General features: G+C 43.6%; 1 protein-coding gene across 1 annotated transcript; it reads right to left on the reverse strand.

Annotated features, from left to right (window-relative positions):
* Positions 1 to 14,128: 14,128 nt before the first annotated feature.
* Positions 14,129 to 17,356, reverse strand: FEZF1 (FEZ family zinc finger 1). Its single transcript, XM_081531736.1, has 5 exons — positions 16,418 to 17,356; positions 16,046 to 16,267; positions 15,722 to 15,856; positions 15,338 to 15,470; positions 14,129 to 14,917 (listed from the first exon to the last, which is right to left on the reverse strand). Exons 1-5 carry the CDS (start codon positions 16,844 to 16,846, stop codon positions 14,556 to 14,558), a joined length of 1,281 nt encoding a protein of 426 aa, XP_081387862.1. The 5' UTR covers positions 16,847 to 17,356; the 3' UTR covers positions 14,129 to 14,555.
* Positions 17,357 to 17,825: the final 469 nt, after the last annotated feature.

The following is a 17,825-nucleotide window of genomic DNA, read 5'->3' on the forward strand; positions in this document are numbered from 1 at the left end:
CCTATTTCTTGTACATCTTTTCAGGAAGATTATGTGCATATACAAGCAGAGACACTTTTCTTCTCACAATGAGTGTATATTGCTACAAGAATCTAAAACATGAAAAAGAATTTTTTTATTGGAAGATACTTGCTTTACAATGTTGTGTTGGTTTCTGCTGTACAATGCAAAGCAGACATAATTATATATCTACATATATATATAGGTATTGCTCAAAGAAAGGCAATGCCAAAGAATGTTCAAACTATTGCACAGTTGCACTCATCTCACACACTAGTAGTGGAATGCTCAAAATTCTCCAAGCCAGGCTTCAGCAATACGTGAACCATGAACTTCTAGATGTTCAAGCTGGGTTTAGAAAAGGCAGAGGAACCAGAGATCAAATTGCCAACATCCGTTGGATCATCGAAAAAGCAAGAAAGTTCCAGGAAGACATCTATTTCTGCTTTATTGACTATGCCAAAGCCTTTGACTGTGTGGATCACTATAAACTGTGGAAAATTCTGAAAGAGATGGGAATACCAGACCACCTGACCTGCCTCTTGAGAAACCTGTATGCAGGTCAGGAGCAACAGTTAGAACTGGACATGGAACAACAGACTGGTTCCAAATAGGAAAAGGAGTACGTCAAGACTGTATATTGTCACCCTGCTTATTTAACTTGTATGCAGAGTACATCATGAGAAATGGTTGGCTGGAAGAAGCACAGGCTGGAATCAAGATTGCCAGGAGAAATGTCAATAACCTCAGAAATGCAGATGACACCACCTTTATGGCAGAAAGTGAAGAAGAACTAAAGAGCCTCTTGATGAAAGTGAAAGAGGAGAGTGAAAAAGTTGGCTTAAAACTCAACATTCAGAAAACTAAGATCATGGCATCTGCTCCAATCACTTTATGGCAAATAGATGGGGAAACAGTGGAAACAGTGGCTGACTTTATTTTTGGGGGGCTCCAAAATCACTGCAGATGATGACTGTAGCCATGAAATTAAAAGATGTTTACTCCTTGGCAGGAAAGTTATGACCAACCTATGCTATGCTATGCTAAGTTGCTTCAGTCGTGTCCGACTCTGTGCGACCCCATAGACGGCAGCTCACCAGGCTCCGCCGTCCCTAGGATTCTCCAGGCAAGAATACTGGAGTGGGTTGCCATTTCTTTCTCCAGTGCATGAAAGGGAAAAGTGAAAGTGAAGTCGCTCAGTCGTGTCCGACTCTTAGTGACCCCATGGACTGTAGCCTACCAGGCTCCTCCGTCCATGGGATTTTCCAGGCAAGAGTACTGGAGTGGGGTGCCATTGCCTTCTCTGTTGACCACTGACCAACCTAGACAGCATATTAAAAAGCAGAGACATTACTTTGCCAAGAAAGGTCTTCTAGTCAAAGCTGTGGTTTTTCCAGTGGTCATGTATGGATGTGAGAGTTGGACTGTGAAGAAAGCTGAGTGCTGAAGAATTGATGCTTTTGAACTGTGGTTTTGGAGAAGACTCTTGAGAGTCCCTTGGACTGTAAGGAGATCCAACCAGTCCATCCTAAAGATCAGTCCTGAGTGTTCATTGGAAGGACTGATGTTGAAGCTGAAACTGCAATCCTTTGGCCACCTCATGCGAAGAACTGACTCACTGGAGAAGATCCTGATGCTGGGAAAGATTGAAGGCAGGAGGAGAAGGGGATGACAGAGGATGAGATGGTTGGATGGTATCACCGACTCAATGAACATGGCTTTGGGTGTACTCTGGGAGTTGGTGATGGACAGGGAGGCCTGGTGTGCTGTGGTCCATGGGGTCGCAAAGAATCAGACACAACTAAGCAACCGAGCTAAACTGATATATAGGTATATATATACCACTCCCTCTTGAGCCTTTCTCCCGGACTCCTATCCCAGCCCTCTAGGTCGTAACAGAGCACCAGGTGGGACTCCCTATGTTATACAGCAGCTTCCCACTAGCTAGCTATTTTTCACATGATAGTGTATATATGTCAATGCTACTGTCTCAATTTGTCCTACCTTCTTCTTCCTCCACTGTGTCCACAAGTCTGTTCTCTAGGTCTGCGTCATCTCCACTCCATCCCTGCAAACAGGTTTATCAGTGCTATTTTTCTAGATTCCATATATATGCTTCAATATGTGATATTTGTAAAACCTGCTTTTTTAAACTTAACTTTGTAAAATTCCAACCATATTCTACCATCCTGTCTCATTTTTTGGTGATTTCATGGTTTTTATTATATGAATAAAATACAGTAAATTTAACCTAGGTCTAGGCATAGATATCTCCAGTACTCTTGCCTGGAAAATCCCACGGATGGAGGAGCCTGATAGGCTGCAGTCCATGGGGTCGCTAAGAGTCGGACACGACTGAGCGACTTCACTTTCAATTTTCACTTTCATCCATTGGAGAAGGAAATGGCAACCCACTCCAGTGTTCTTGCCTGGAGAATCCCAGGGATGGGGGAGCCTTGTGGGCTGCCATCTACGGGGTAGCACAGAGTCGGACACGACTGAAGAAACTTAGCAGCAGCAGCAGACATAGATATACAAGTTGTTTTCAGTCTTTCCTCTGATAAATTATGCTGAAATAAATTATATAATAAGAATTTTCCGATATGAGATAAAGTCATAGAAGTAGAATTGTGGTGTCAAAGGGGATGTGTAACCCATAATTGGAATGATATTGTCAAATTGCCCTCCACCCATATTGTATCAGTTTAAACTACTACCAGTAATGCCTGAGTGCCTGTTTCCACAAACCTTACCAACAAAGTGAGCTAAATCTTTGCTAATCAGATAGGTGAAAATTGCTTCATTGAAGTTTTAATCTACAATTCTCTTAATACAGTGAGGTTGAACATCTTCTGATGTTTACCAAACATTTGTATGTTCTTTTTAAAGAACTATTTCTATAAACATTTGTTTGATACATCCTTTTTATAACAAATGTGTCAGGAACTCTCCTTCATACAGCAAAGATATTTGTTCTATGTTTGGTTTTTAAGTTGCAAACATTCTCCCAGTTTGTGATTTTCTTTCAACTTTGCTTAATTTTTTTTAGATGTGCATTTTTTTTTAATATTTATGAGGTTAGTTTATCAACATTTCTTTAATGTATTTTGAATTTGTTGCCATACTTAGAAAGCTATCCTTACTATGGGAGTATTAAAAAATATTCCATAATTTCTTCTATTTCTTTTATGGTTACATACTTTTCATCTAAATATTTGTCCTTTTGCAATTTCCCTTGGTTAAGGCAGGAGGTATGAACCATATGTATTTTTTTCCATGACTACTTAGCTGCCTGTGTAAACCACAAAAAACTGTGGAAAATTGTTCAGTTCAGTTCAGTCGCTTGGTCATGTCTGACTCTTTGCAACCCCATAGACTGCAGCACACCAGGCCTCCCTGTCTATCACCACCTCCCGGAGTTTACTCAAACTCAAGTCCATTGAGTTGGTGATGCCATCCAGCCATCTCATCCTCTGTTGTCCTCTTCTCCTCCTGCCTTCAATCTTTCCCAGCATCAGGGTCTTTTCCAATGAGTCTGTTCTTCGCATCAGGTGGCCAAAGGATTGCAGTTTCAGCTTCAGCATCATTCCCTCCAAGGAATATTCAGGGCTGATTTCCTTTAGGATGGACTTGTTGGATCTCCATGCAGTCCAAAGGACTCACAAGAGCCTTCTCCAACACACAGTTCAAAAGCATCAATTCTTCAGCACTCAGCTTTCTTTACACTCCAACGGTCACATCCATACACGACTACTGGAAAAACTATAGCTTTGACTAGACGGACAAAGTAATGTCTCTGCTTTTTAATATGCGGTCTAGGTTGGTCATAGCTTTTCTTTCAAGGAGTAAGTGTTTTTTAATTTCATGGCTGCAGTCACCATTTGTAGTGATTTTGGAGCCCCCCCAACCCCCCGGCAAATAAAGTCTGTCACTGTTTCTACTGTTTCCACTATTTCCCCATCTATTTGCCATGAAGTGATGGAACAAGATGCTGTTATCTTAGTTTTCTGAATGTTGAGTTTTAAGCCAACTTTTTCACTCTCTTCTGGGGAGTGAAATTCTTCAAGAGATGGGAATATCAGAGAGTGGAAAATTCTTCAAAAGTTGGGAATACCAAACCACCTGACCTACCTCCTGAGAAATCTGTATGCAGGTCAAGAAGCAACAGTTAGAACCAGACATGAAATAACAGACTAGTTCCAAATTGGGAAAGGAGTACATCAAGGCTATATCTTCTCACCCTGCTTATTTAACTTATATGCAGAGTACATCATGTGTAATGATGGAGCACAAGCTGGAATCAAGATTGCCGGGAGAAATATCAATAACCTCAGATATGCAGATGACACCACCCTTATGTCAGAAAATGAAGAAGAACTAAAGAGCCTCTTGATGAAAGTGAAAGAGGAGAGTGAAAACCTGGCTTAAAACTCAACATTCAGAAAACTAAGATCATGGCATCCACTCCAATCATTTTATGGCAAATAGATGGGGAAACAATGGAAACAGTGAAAGACTTTCTTTCCTTGGCCACCAAAATCACTGCAGATGGGGACTGCAGCCATGAAATTAAAAGACACTTGCTCCTTGAAAGAAAAGCTATGACCAACCTAGACAGCACATTAAAAAGCAGAGAGCAGTGGCTCAGATGACTCAGATGGTAAAGAATCTGCCTGGAATGCAGGAGACCTGGGTTCGACCAGGGTTGGGAAGATTCCCTGAGGAGGGCATGGGAATCCATTCCAGTATTCATGCCTGGAGAATCACCTTGGACAGAGGAGCCTGGCAGGCTATAGTCCATGGAGTTGCAAAGAGTCAGACACAACTGAGAGACTAAGCACAGCACAACACCATTGCTATTGTAAGAATTTTAATTTGTCCAATTGGTTGAGTATGAAATGTATCCCACTGTGGTGGTACTTTGCATTTTGATGACTACTAAGAAAGTTAAGCATCTTTTCACATGTATATGGGCAGTTTAACTTCCTTGTCTGTAATTCCTTGTTAAGTTTTTGCCTGTTTTTCTGTTAGATTTTTATTTTTTTGTCATTTCTTTTTGTTTTATCGGTTTCTTTTCATATGACCGATCTGTTCAGTCACTCAGTCATGTCCGACTCTTTGCGACCCCATGAACTGCAGCACCCCAGGCTTCCCTGTCCATCACCAACTCCCAGAGCTTTCTCAAGCTCATGTCCATCGAGTCGGTGATGCCATCCAACCATCTCATCCTCTGTCATCCCATTCTCTTCCCACCTTCAATCTTTCCCAGCATCAGGGTCTTTTCCAGTGAGTCAGTTCTTTGCATCAGGTGGCCAAAGGATTGCAGTTTCAGCTTCAGCATCAATCTGTCCAAGGAATATTCAGGACTGATTTCCTTTAGGATGAACTGGTTGGATCTCCTTTGAGTCCAAGGGACTCTCAAGAGTCTTCTCCAACACCACAGTTCAAAAGCATCAATTCTTCAGCACCCAGCTTTCTTTGTACTCCAACGGTCACATCCATACACGACTACTGGAAAAACCATAGCTTTGACTGGACGGACAAAGTAATGTCTCTGCTTTTTAATATGCTGTCTAGGTTAGTCATAGCTTTTCTTTCAAGGAGCAAGCATCTTTTAATTTCATGGCTGCAGTCACCATCTGCAGTGATTTTGGTGGCCAAGGAAAGAAAGTCTTTCACTGTTTCCATTGTTTCCCCATCTATTTGCCATAAAATGATTGGACTGGATGCCATGATCTTAGTTTTTTTGAATATTGAGTTTTAAGACAGCTTTTTCACTCTCCTCTTTCACTTTCATCAAGAGGCTCTTTAGCTCTTCTTCACTTTCTGCCATAACGATGGTGTCATCTGCATATCTGAGGTTATTGATATTTCTCCTGGCAATCTTGATTCCAGCTTGTGCTTCATCCAGCCCATCATTACACATGATGTACTCTGCATATAAGTTAAATAAGCAGGGTGGCAATAAACAGCCTTGATATACTCCTTTCCCGATCTGGAACCAGTCATTTGTTCCATGTCCGGATCTAACTGTTGCTTCTTGACCTGAATATAGATTTCTCAGGAGGCAGGTCAGGAGGCCTGGTATTTCCATCTCTTTAAGAATATTCCCTGGAGAAGGAAATGGCAATCCACTCCAGTATTCTTGCCTGGAGAATCCCATGGACAGAGGAGCCTGTTGGGCTGCCGTCTATGGGGTAGCACAGAGTCAGACACGAGTGAAGCGACTTAGCAGCAACAGCAGCAAGAAAATTCCAGTTTGCTGTGATCTACACAGTCAAAGGCTTTGGCATATTTAATAAAGAAGTAGGTGTTTTTCTGGTATTCTCTTGCTTTGTTGATGATCCAAGAGATGTTGGCAATTTGATCTCTGGTTCCTCTGCCTTTTCTAAAACCAGCTTGAACATCTGGAAGTTCATGGTTCACATACTGTTGAAGCCTGGCTTGGAGAATTTTGAGCATTACTTTACTAGTGTGTGAGATGAGTGCAATTGTGCGGTAGTTTGAGCATTCTTTGGCATTGCCTTTCTTGGGGACTGGAATGAAAACTGACTTTTTCCAGTCCTGTGGCCACTTCCGAGTTTTTCAAATGTGCTGGCATATTGATTGCAGCACTTTCACAGAATCATTTTTTTGAGGGTTTGAAATAGCTCCACTGGAATCCCATCACCTCCACTAGCTTGTTCATAGTGATGCTCCCTAAGGCCCACTTGACTTCCCATTCCAGGATGTCTAGCTCTAGGTAAGTGATCATTCCATCATGGTTGTTTGGGTCATGAAGATCTTTTTTGTATAGTTTTTCACTGTATTGTTGCCACCTCTCCTTAATATTTTCTGCTTCTATTAGGTCCATACCATTTCTGTCCTTTATTGTGCCCATCTTTGCATGAAATGTTCCCTTGGTATCTCTAATTTTCTTGAAGAGCTCTCTAGTCTTGCCCATTCTATCGTTTTCCTCTATTTCTTTGCATTGATCACTGAGTAAGGCTTCTTTATCTCTCCTTGCTATTCTTTGGAACTCTGCATTCAAATGGGTATATCTTTCCTTTTCTCCGTTGCCTTTAGCATCTCTTCTTTTCTCAGCTATTTGTAAGGTATATATGATGGATAACACCAATTATATGCATTGGGTTTCTTAGGCATTTTAGGCATTCCAAATTTCTTTGTACTCAATGGGTACTTACTAGCCCCATTTTCTTGCTGTGAAATTTCTTAGCCTGAAAATTTCATGCAATACAAAAGTAGATGAGGAATTTAGAGAATCCATAAATGAAAGTGCTGGCAAAAACATTATGCACAAGAAAGACAAATCTATGTACAGAATATGTATCTCTTCCAGCAAAAAACAACAAGCTGTCCTCCAAGAGTAAGGAATCCAGTGTAATCAACATACCAGCAACTAGTCATCTGGTCCCATAGCACCATACCAGAGGCTCTACTACATTAGGTCCTATATTATCAAGGAGGTCTTTCATCCATGAAGATCACATCAGTCTTAGTGAAAGGGAAGTCTGTTGAGTCTATACACAATTTTCTGTTTTCCAAGCTAAAATGTGAATTCCAGGAAGATAAAATAATATGAGTGTTAATTCTTATTGGCTACCCAGACCTAAGCACTTTGAATGAATCAATGAAATAATGAATGAACAGTGAGTTTTAGTTTTGGTTTTCTTGGAACTGAGTGGCTACACAATGAGGTTTCCCTTTTCTGTACTGCTTTTCATTTAATCCTTGCATATGTATATTTCTTCTGACTATCTCAAATATCCTAACCAGTATAATCTTTCAATTGTCATTTACTCTCACATTTTGCTTCTCAAGAGAGTAAGAGATTCAGTGATTCTCTTCCTTTACATTCTCTTCCATAAACTGACAGTTATTTAATTGCTTTATTGTAGAATTATTTAATTCTACAAAATGTTTAAGGTTTTATATTGTAGTGGTATTAGTGCTAGAATCAGACTAAAAAGAACAGCATAAACAATTAATGGAGAAGGCAATGGCACCCCACTCCAGTACTCTTGCCTGGAAAATCCCATGGATAGAGGAGCCTGGTAGGCTGCAGTTCATGGGGTCGCTAAGATCGGACACGACTGAGTGACCTCACTTTCAATTTTTCACTTTCATGCATTGGAGAAGGAAATGGCAACCCACTCCAGTATTCTTGCCTCGAGAATCCCAGGGACGGCGGAGCCTGATGGGCTGCCGTCTATGGGGTCGCACAGAGTCAGATACGACTGAAGCGACTTAGCAGCAGCAGCAGCGGCAAACAATTAATGCTTTATTCAGTATACACAATTAATGCTTTCAGATGATAGGAATAGGAATGTTTAGGGAGAAAATGTTTTATGATACAAGTTACTGTAAAATATTTTTAAGTGTAAATTTAAACTTAATCAAAGTATTCAGGTTGTATAATATAGTATGGTTTACCATTATCCAGCTTCAACAAGGATTAATTCATGACCACATTATCCAGCTTCAACAAGGATTAATTCATGACCAACGTTATTCATCTGTACTTATACCCCTTCCTTTCTCCTGCATTATTTTAAAGCAAATTCCAGATATCGCTTCACCCTTAAATCATTGAATACAGTTCTAAGAGAACCATTTTTTTTTAACAAAATCATTATTCTTTTTGCATATCTCAAAAAGTAAACATGATTTGTTAATTTTATTAAACAGTGTTCAAATTTCCAGTTGTCTCAGATGTTACGAATGACTTTCATTCTTACAGTTTATTTCATTAATTTGGGGTTGAAATGAGATTTACACGTAGCAATTGATTATTAATAGCAACTGTTTTAGCAACTGTTAAATAGCTAGGTTAAAAACAAAGCAACCATCTTTAAAATCGCTTTTGGGACTTACCTGGTGGTCCAATGGTTAAGACTTCCCCTTGCAACTCACAGGTTCAATCCCTGGTCGGGGAGATAAGATCCTTCTTGCCTTTGGGCCAAAGAGCTAAAACATGAAACAGAAGTAATATTGTAACAAATTCGATAAAGACTTTTAAAAAAAATGGTCCACATTAAAAAAAAATTTTTTTTTTAATCCCTTTTAAGTGATGGGTTTTTTCCTCCTTGTCCTCAGCCTTTTCCTCCTTGCCCTCAGCCTTTCTACAGGTCCCCGTACCACTTGCTTCTCTTTTTCCAGTTCTCCCTCCCCACTCTCTCTTGTTACTGTTTGTTGAAGAAACTAGGCCATTGGTTCTATAGAGGTTTCTTCCAAACTTTAGTTCTAGCTGAAATTTTTTAAAATGCAAATCTTATTCAGAAATTGTGTAAACAATTTACATGTGTGGAATGTTTCACCAACTCCAGGTTTTGTTCACATTTAACTGACAAATTACATTTCTATGCATGCGTGCATGCCCAGCCACATCCAACTCTTTGCAACCCCATGGACTGTAGCCCACCGGGCTCCTCTGTCCATGGGATTTCCCAGGCAAGAATACTGGAGCGGGTTGCCAGTTTCTCCTCCAGCTACATTTCTATGTGGGCTATCAAAAGACATCTCTATATTTGCTACTATGCTTCAAGGGTTCTGGGTTGGTCTGAACATTTTTATATCTCACACAAAAAAGTGTATATGGGAATAGATTTGTAGCTTGAGTGAGGAAGTGGTACATGATGCTTTCTCTCCCTACTCCCATAGCTTTGTACCCATGAACACCATTTGTTTGTTTGACAGCAAAATATTAGCCCTGGAGACTTGTATTGACAGAATTTTATTTCATCTTTATTTAGTAACTTGATCTTCATAAGACCAATAGCAATATGATTTCATTTAACAACCAAAATCACCTTGAACTTGAACAGAAAATGTAAATGGTTATTTGTGATATTTGAATGGTCAGATGCATGATGGATTTTGACTTTTCTTCAAAGTTCATTATGGGCAACATGTCACAACACAAACAGAAAAAATATAATAGCAGAGGTAGATTTTCCTATCAAGGTCATTTAAAAGCTTCCTCTTCTTTATTGCCTGGAGTAAGTAACCTATCCTGGCTTGAACTGGCAATTGCTTCAAAACCAAGAGAATATAAATGACCAGTGTGTTGGTGAATGTATCTTTGTTTTTAGTTTTCCTAGAGCTGGAATGGACATATGAATAGATTTCTAGAAACAATAAAATCTATAATAAGGTATCTTATAATTGCAAATATGACTTATTTTTTGGTTTTTAATTAACCTAATGGAAACAATTTCTTATGTGAAAGTAACGTGTTTTTGGCAAAAATATAGAAAAAGGCAATGTTTTCTGGGACCAGACAACAACTGTATATTCTTACCCACTGAGATTTAGGTTTGTGTTTAATTTTCATGCTTTTGAAAATATACCGTTTGTAACAGAGCAAGTCATGATCCCTTAAAATCAAAAACTTTATGCATCATAAAGGTTTTACCTATTATAAGGGTTTATAAAGTGACAGAAAAATGTTTCTATAAGAAATAAACCCAATTTTGAATTTGAGATCACTTGTATTTTATACTATATATTTGGGGATAAATATTTTGCAGAGACAAAATGTTCCATTACAGTTATAATTTAGTCAATGCTTTGATTTGTCATCACATCTAACAAAATTATGATTTCTAACTTATCTGCCACTAACTAAGGGGCAATTATTAAACAATGTTCACACTTCTGGGAATTAGATTCCATTACACCTTGTGGATTCATTCCTTTCACATTTAGAAAGGAGCAAAGTTCTACAGGAAACTCACTAAGCTGCAAACTTCAGAAACAAATAACTGCTCTGATGAGCCCTTAAAAATGCTTTCATTTACTATTGAAAAATTGATGCTTCAGTCCTAATCTTGCACAATAACAACTTGTTCTCAAACTAAATTTTTTTTAAAGTTGGAACATTTTATATCCTTTGAGAAGAGATTATTAGAAATCAGAATTTGGGATCTGGGTTAAAATAAAATTGGTAGATGTTAACTACTTATGTTATTAATTCCATTCTACATTCTGATTTCCCAAACTGAACAAAACATAAGGCCTCAGATCAGTAACTTTCTAAAACTGATTCCTGCAGTCTGATGGGCCGCCTTCCCCTGAGAGTTGAAGATAAACCATTTCCCTCTTCAGATCATCTGAACACTGGCCATTCTTCCTTCCTAAAGAAGAGAATTTGCTGGTTAAAGAAAGTGGATTGGGATATGAGTCAATTTGCGATGCATACCATTGGGGTGCCGATCTCATGAATGAACACAAATATTTATATAAGCACACACAAATATAGTGAAAGGGCACCTTTTAATATCTGTTGGAAGTGGGAGAACTGTAAGGTCTTCTATTGACTGTTAGCTAAGTAGCCCTTTTCATCAATTTTTAACACCCCCTCCCCTAGCCGCCACCACTCCAACTAATCTCTAAGCTCATCCTGTCTTTAAAGAGATTCTCCTTGATGTTCAGTGAGTTCTAACAGCTTTGTCATAAATCAAAGTTCATCGATAATTCACCTCCTGACAAGTAGTTCTCCTGAATGCTTAGTTTTGAGAATTTCCTTTTGGCTTCTCATACTTAATCATCACTACTTCAGGTTACTGAAACCTGTGACCAGACAGACAACGGTTCTATTGCCTGTCTTCTCTGGAATGGCTGCCCCATCCCAAATCAGACCTACAAAAGGTCATTCATTCCAGATTACAATAACAGATCCTCTATATCTCGGTCCCCCTCAACAGACCAATTCTATCCTTCCCTAGAAAACTTCTTTTTCAACACAAGTCAAGGTACACTGGCAGGGTCTAAAAGATGGGAGGACCACTTATAAGTACTTCCTAACTATAAGTGTTTTATGAGTTAGTAATTTTCCTCAAATATGCTCATTTTCTTTTCCACCAGTAAAATTGTGTAACCTTGAATATCTGGGAGAATCACATCCTGGTTTTGAGAATAAGTTCAAATACTTATTGAGAATAAATTCAAGAGGCAAAGGCCATTTCCTGCCCTTTATAATGACCTCTGACTTTATTCTCTGTACCTAAAGAGAACAAACGCTTTCAAGATTCGACTAAGCCACTTCGGGAAAAAGTGGATGCCCATAAGCTAGGAGACATTTCCCCCAAGCTCCCTGGGGCTCAGGCAGCTCTGAGGGAATGTGGCCAGCACCTCGGACAAGATTTTCCACTTGGCTGCGATATTCAACGGGAATGGCCGTTCTGTCAGCCTCGCAGATTCAGAATTTACCTATGGAATTTCAAAACTCTCCATCTTTTTCTGAAGTTAAATCTAACAGGGATCTAGTCTCAGCAAAGGATAAGGTGAGGTGTGGGGAGGTCAAGAAAAGAGAAAGTTTGGGGTTCGATTTCCAGATTGCCAGATTGGGACTTCAGAGTCCCAGTGCCCCGGAGGTGATGGGGTGACGAAGGGCGTGCGTCTCAGCTCAAGGGCTGGGAAGTCTAGACCCGACCTCTGCACGCGGAACCAGGAATTCCTTGCTCTCAGAAGCTCTGCTGTCCACTCCGTGCCCGGAATCTTGGGCTCCTCAACCCGAGACGGGTTCCAGCGGAACTTGGCTAGTGTGTCCTGTGTGACCCGCTCACCCACCCGTCGGTGGTCGCCTCACCCAGAGTGTCTACCACCTCTCTTACTCTTGGGCCGCCGAGGAGCCCATCGGGTCGTCGGCTCTCGGATCCTGGAAGCCGTCAATCCTTCCACTACCTGGAAATGCGGGGCTCTAGTTGCCAAGGAAATCGCCGCCTCGCCGGGAGGTGCCCCCTGCCGATCTTCCCTTCCTCCCGCCTGTTGTCTCTCGCCGCATTTCCTTCAGCGCCCCCCAAGACTTACAAAAGAGAGGCCAGATCAAAAATTTAAACTCCTTCCTCGCACCTCTCTTGCGACCGTCGAGGCACTAGGAGAGCCGGGAAGACCGCCCTGCCCCGGTGCTGGAAGGGATCCTAAGCTCTTGGTGAGGATTCGCGGTGGATTCTGCAACGTAGCCTGGCCTGGCCGGAGCGCCAGGCCGAGGGAGGGGCCGAGACGCACCCCGAGGCTCCCGGGGCTACGGGGACCCCTGCTGCCGACTCCCCCCGCTGCCCACTCCCCCCGCCCCCAGCCTCTGTCCCTGGATGTGGCCCCACTGCAGCGGGACGGCTGGGCTGGGCTGGGCTGGAAGCTTGTCTGGCAGCTTCTACTGAGCAGCTAATAGTATAACAACCCGGCTTTGATAAATCTGAACTAATTACCCCTCTTAATTAAAGTCTTTAGCAGTTGTTTCACTGTTTTGGCAAGAAAACAGGAGAGACTTGCAGTTAGAAAACACCAGAGCCCAAGCTCACAGCGGAGCTACTGATTAACACTTGAAGCATTTCAAGGACCTGGCATCCGCCACAGTTTGGTTTTCATCCACGTTTCCTCCTTGAATGGAGGTATATTCGTCTACAAACATACATAGACACATAAAAACATGCAGGCTCCCTTTGCCAGCTGTGTACAAGTCAGTATGTGCCTTCAGGATATGAACAATAGATCCCCCGTCTACAAGGCATCCTTGTAATCCTGTGTGAAGATGCATATTACATGCACCTTCTAGATATGTTGTTCCCACTTAACTTTGCACCACAAACACATCCGATGGTCCAGGACAAAGATATGCTCCTATTAGAAAGCGCCACATCTTCTTCCTTTGAACTGAATCAAATTTCGTTACTTTACCAAAGTTGTAACATTTTGCTGTTATTTGGAGAGGCTATTATTTGCTCTTGGTGAATTTTTCAGAACATTGGGCAGTACTAATCCATGGTTGACTATTTTAAAAAAGAAGGCTGAGGGGGTCAGAATCAGTGATCTCTGGCTGAAAAACAGGAACACAGCCCTGAAGGTTGTTGATTAAATAAGCATGTTCCAGGATTTATTTCCAACAGTCAATGAATCAGTTTTCACGTGCAAGAATCAAAACCAAAATTTCAACTTCAAATTCATCCATAATGAGCCACCCTTATCTAACGTGTATGTGTGCATCTGTGCATGTGCGCTCATGAATGCGGCATGTGTCTTAACAGACACACACATCTATGTGTGTATATATAACATACACACAGAGTTGGTTTTTGACCTCAGGGAAAGAGGAAATGGTAATAAACAATCGGCAGGCATCTCAAGATTGCAGAATCAACACAATGGGAATATATACAATAATAAAATTAAAACGGTTGCAGCATCCCCGCTTAGGATAATACAGATCTCAATAAATACAGCAGAAAATTTGTTTTAAAAAACAAAAGAAACACCATCTCTCCACCCGAGATGAAAGTCTTTCCAAATTAAAAAAAAATCAGAATACAAACAAATCCCCAAGTTTTCTCATAATTGTTAGTGCCTATATAGCATATAATACAGGAAACCATGTAGCAGGTGCATGCAAGAGGCGAAAAGACCGGGGGATTCAGAGGCTTCTGGTTGGCGCTAACGCGTGGGGCTCAACATGCCCTGGGTTCTACAGACGAATTTGGGTAGAGAGGTCCAGCTCTATTCCGCCAGCTGCCTCGGGAGTGGGGACCCCGGCTGGGGCAGGGAAGAGACTTTGGCCTTGATCACGGGTGGCCCGGATGAAGCCCAGGCTGCAGGGGCCCCGGGGGCGGCAGCGGCGGCGGCAGAGGCTGCAGCGTCGCGGGCGGCGGCGGCGGCTGGAGAGGGGGCGACGGGTCCGCACCTGGTTCCCCAGCCGAAGGGCGCGGCAGCCCCAGGCCGCTGTCGTGTAGCTTCCGGACGTGCTTCTTGAGGTCAAAGTTCCGGCAGAAGCCCTTGCCGCACGTGGGACAGGTGAAGGGCTTCTTGTCGTTGTGGGTGTGCATGTGGAACGTGAGGTTGTACACCTGGTGGAAAGCCTTGTTGCAAATATTGCACTTGAACTGCTTCTCCCCGCTGTGGGTCAGCTTGTGGTTTTTGTAATTCCCTGCAACAGACAAACGACAGGGACGTGGACCTGAAAAGAGAGCTTGAAAAGGGAGGAGCAGACGATGGAAGGACCAGGAGGCGGGAGAAGAGGGGCCACAGATGCGACAGCCCCGGGCAGGACTTAGCTGCCCACCTGCACTTGGCTCCCCGAAGTTATTTTGAAATATCGACAATGGGGTCGTTCCCGTCACATTTTAATACTATAGTTATTAATCCAATTCTATAAAACGAGAACAAGAATACCCTCTCTGTGTACGAGCCATGCCTTTGTCTAATCCCACTTACGGGTAGGAGGTTGGAAAGGCAACGCACGCGCCGGTAACTAGGTGCACTTAAAACCCGTCTTCTAAAAGAGCCCCCAGAACTGAGGGCTTTCGGTAAGATCACCGCGAAAGACAACGCCTCCTGGGTTCCATACCTTTTTGATGAAATCCTTTGCCACAGAATTCACACACAAACGGTTTGTAGCCTGCGTGTATTCGGGTATGCGTGTTTAAAGTAGAACTTCTATTAAACGCTTTGCCACACTGGTTACATTTATGGGGTTTTTCCTAAGCGGAAAGAAGAACCAAGCAGAGAAGTGAAGGTACTTTGTTACTGAGTGGAGTCTGAAAAACTCAGAACACCGACATGCTCTCCCTCATGCTTTTAAGCAGAACAAAGGCAAACAATACCGGCATTTTCCCCTCGTCCAGCCGGCACATTTCAAACAAACCGTAAGGACTAAGGGTTTCCCGGCCATTAAAACAGAAACAAAACCGTTCGGAAACAAACCAGGTGAAACTGACACAGCCGAACACACCTGGGTGTGAATGATCTTGTGTCTGCACAGGGTGCTGGCTTGCCGGAAGCCCTTTCCACACACTTTGCAAACGAAGGGTCTGGCTCCTGTGTGCACCGGCATGTGACGGGTTAAGTTATAGTGCGCGTTAAAGACCTTAAAATTAAACACAAGTACAACAGGTTAGCCCCAACAGCCCTCGGAGATCACCCCCGGGTAGAGGATAGGGAAAGAGGTGATAACATTCTAACAAGTGTATACAAATAGCTACAAAATAAACTTAAATTTAGAAGGAAGGAAGGAAGACTTACCGCCCCCCCTCCCCCCAACACACACAGTACTTGCCTTTCCACACACTTCGCAAGTGAAAACTTTGGGCTTGGTGTTAGGAGAGCCTCGGCTGAAGTCAGAAGTTTTGAATGCTATTTTTTCCGACAGAAGCTGGGCGCTTTCTTTCATGTAGTGCTGCAGCTGAGCCTGAGACAAGTCTTTGAAAGCTACTCCCGAGGGGTACTTCTCCACCGCCGGGACCACCAGTTTATTCCTTTCGGCTAAATACGTTTTTGGCTGCGGGTGCAAAGGGGAACTGAGGAAGTAGGAGGCCACCGGGTGGATGTTGACGCCGGCCGCCGGGTGGCACGGGCCGTCACCTCGGTTCAGGTAGCACAGGGCGCCCATGGCGTGGAAGGAGGAATGGTTGACCACCCGCGGCCTTACCAGCTTGTACTGCTGCAGCGGCAGCGCGTCGCGGGCCAGGTCACTCTTGAGACTCAGCGCGCAGTTGAGCAGGTCGCTGCAGCTGAACGCGGGCGCCGCGGGTGCTGAGGCCGGGGCCCCCGGAGCCTCCAGACTCGCCTTCCGGGGCTCCGAGCCCGTCATCCCCGCCTTGGGGTTCGTGTCGTACGCCACAGGCACGAAGGGGATCATGCAGGGGATCGACGAGTTAAGATGCAGCGAGTGCTTGGGGTCCCCTTTGGGCACGGCTCCCTGCAGGAAGTGGGGGACGGGCAGGGCTTTGGGCTCGGGGGTGCGTGCCATGATTCTTTCGATGGAGAAAGCCAAGGGTTTGGAGGTGTTCATCACGTTGCCCCGGGCCGGAGCAGTCGCTAACATTTTGGCAGTCGCGTTGTGGCAGCTACTGTCCATGTCGGAGTCGCCAGCGTCCGTCGTCAGCCGGGGCCGGGTTGCGCCGTCGTTGCCTTGTTCCCTGCTTGTCACAGACCTGCGGAGAGGGGGACGGGCACCATCACCACCAGCAGCCTCTTCCTCCTCCTCCCCAGCATCACCAGCATCACCAGCCTGCCCAGCCCAGTGGACTCCTGCCAGCCCATCGCAGAGTTCTTGGCGCACCAATGACTCGGGGACAATCACTACTTATTTCTATCAATAGAAAGTGTTGTGTCAATAACGCAGCCAAGATCTCGCCAATCGTTAACTTCCAAGAGGAGAAGGTAAACTAGATAATTGCTCAATTCGCTTCCTACAGTCAACAGGAAAACTTTTTTTTCCCCCTCGGCAGTCAGTGACTACTTTTCATTGGTGAGTGAGGTTCCCCCGCCCAGAAGAGGCGGGGGCGCTCTCCTCCGCGCGGCAAGCCCTCCCCTCCGCGCACACACTCTCCCGCGCACACTTCGGTCTCCTCCACCCCCACCCCCCCTTTGCTTTTTCCTCTGTCTTTTTGATTCTCAATCTGCTTAACCAGGCTTTAGAGGCCAAGCAAATCTGAGATCAATTTTCTCGTTTAGCTCTAAATGACATCATCTAAAATCATTGTGCAAGGGCTAAATAAGGAAACAGACTCTAATTCAGGGGCAAACGCCAGGCTATATTTATCAAACGCCAGGCTCTAGAAAGCCACGGCCAGGAAGCCTCCGGCAGCGAAATCCTAGCCTTTCCTGCGTGGTTCCTCCGGGCCGGTGCTGGACCCGGGTGGGAGCCGCGCCTCCTCCTCCGCAGTCTCTCTCTTCCTCTGGGGCCTGGGACCGAGGGCTCCCGGAATCCCGAAGTCTCCGCGGCCCGAACCGACTCTGGACCATTTGGAAGACGCCAGCAGGTAACTGGCCTCCCTAAATGCCCCTGAGAGTTAAAGGCCTTCGGAGGCTTGTTTTGTGTTTGTGGTTTTGTA

This window comes from Giraffa tippelskirchi, chromosome 10 (assembly GCF_054371585.1).
Source record: "Giraffa tippelskirchi isolate mGirTip1 chromosome 10, T2T-mGirTip1v1.2.pri, whole genome shotgun sequence".
NCBI lineage: Eukaryota > Metazoa > Chordata > Mammalia > Artiodactyla > Giraffidae > Giraffa > Giraffa tippelskirchi.

Coding starts and splice junctions, on each gene's coding strand:
- FEZF1 (XM_081531736.1), bottom strand. CDS start 16,846: ATGGACAGTAGCTGCCACAACGCGACTGCCAAAATGTTAGCGACTGCT. Junction 16,268..16,417: donor CGCTGCAGCAGTACAAGCTG/GTAAGGCCGCGG, acceptor TTGCACCCGCAG/CCAAAAACGTATTTAGCCGA. Junction 15,857..16,045: donor CTTGCGAAGTGTGTGGAAAG/GCAAGTACTGTG, acceptor TTTAATTTTAAG/GTCTTTAACGCGCACTATAA.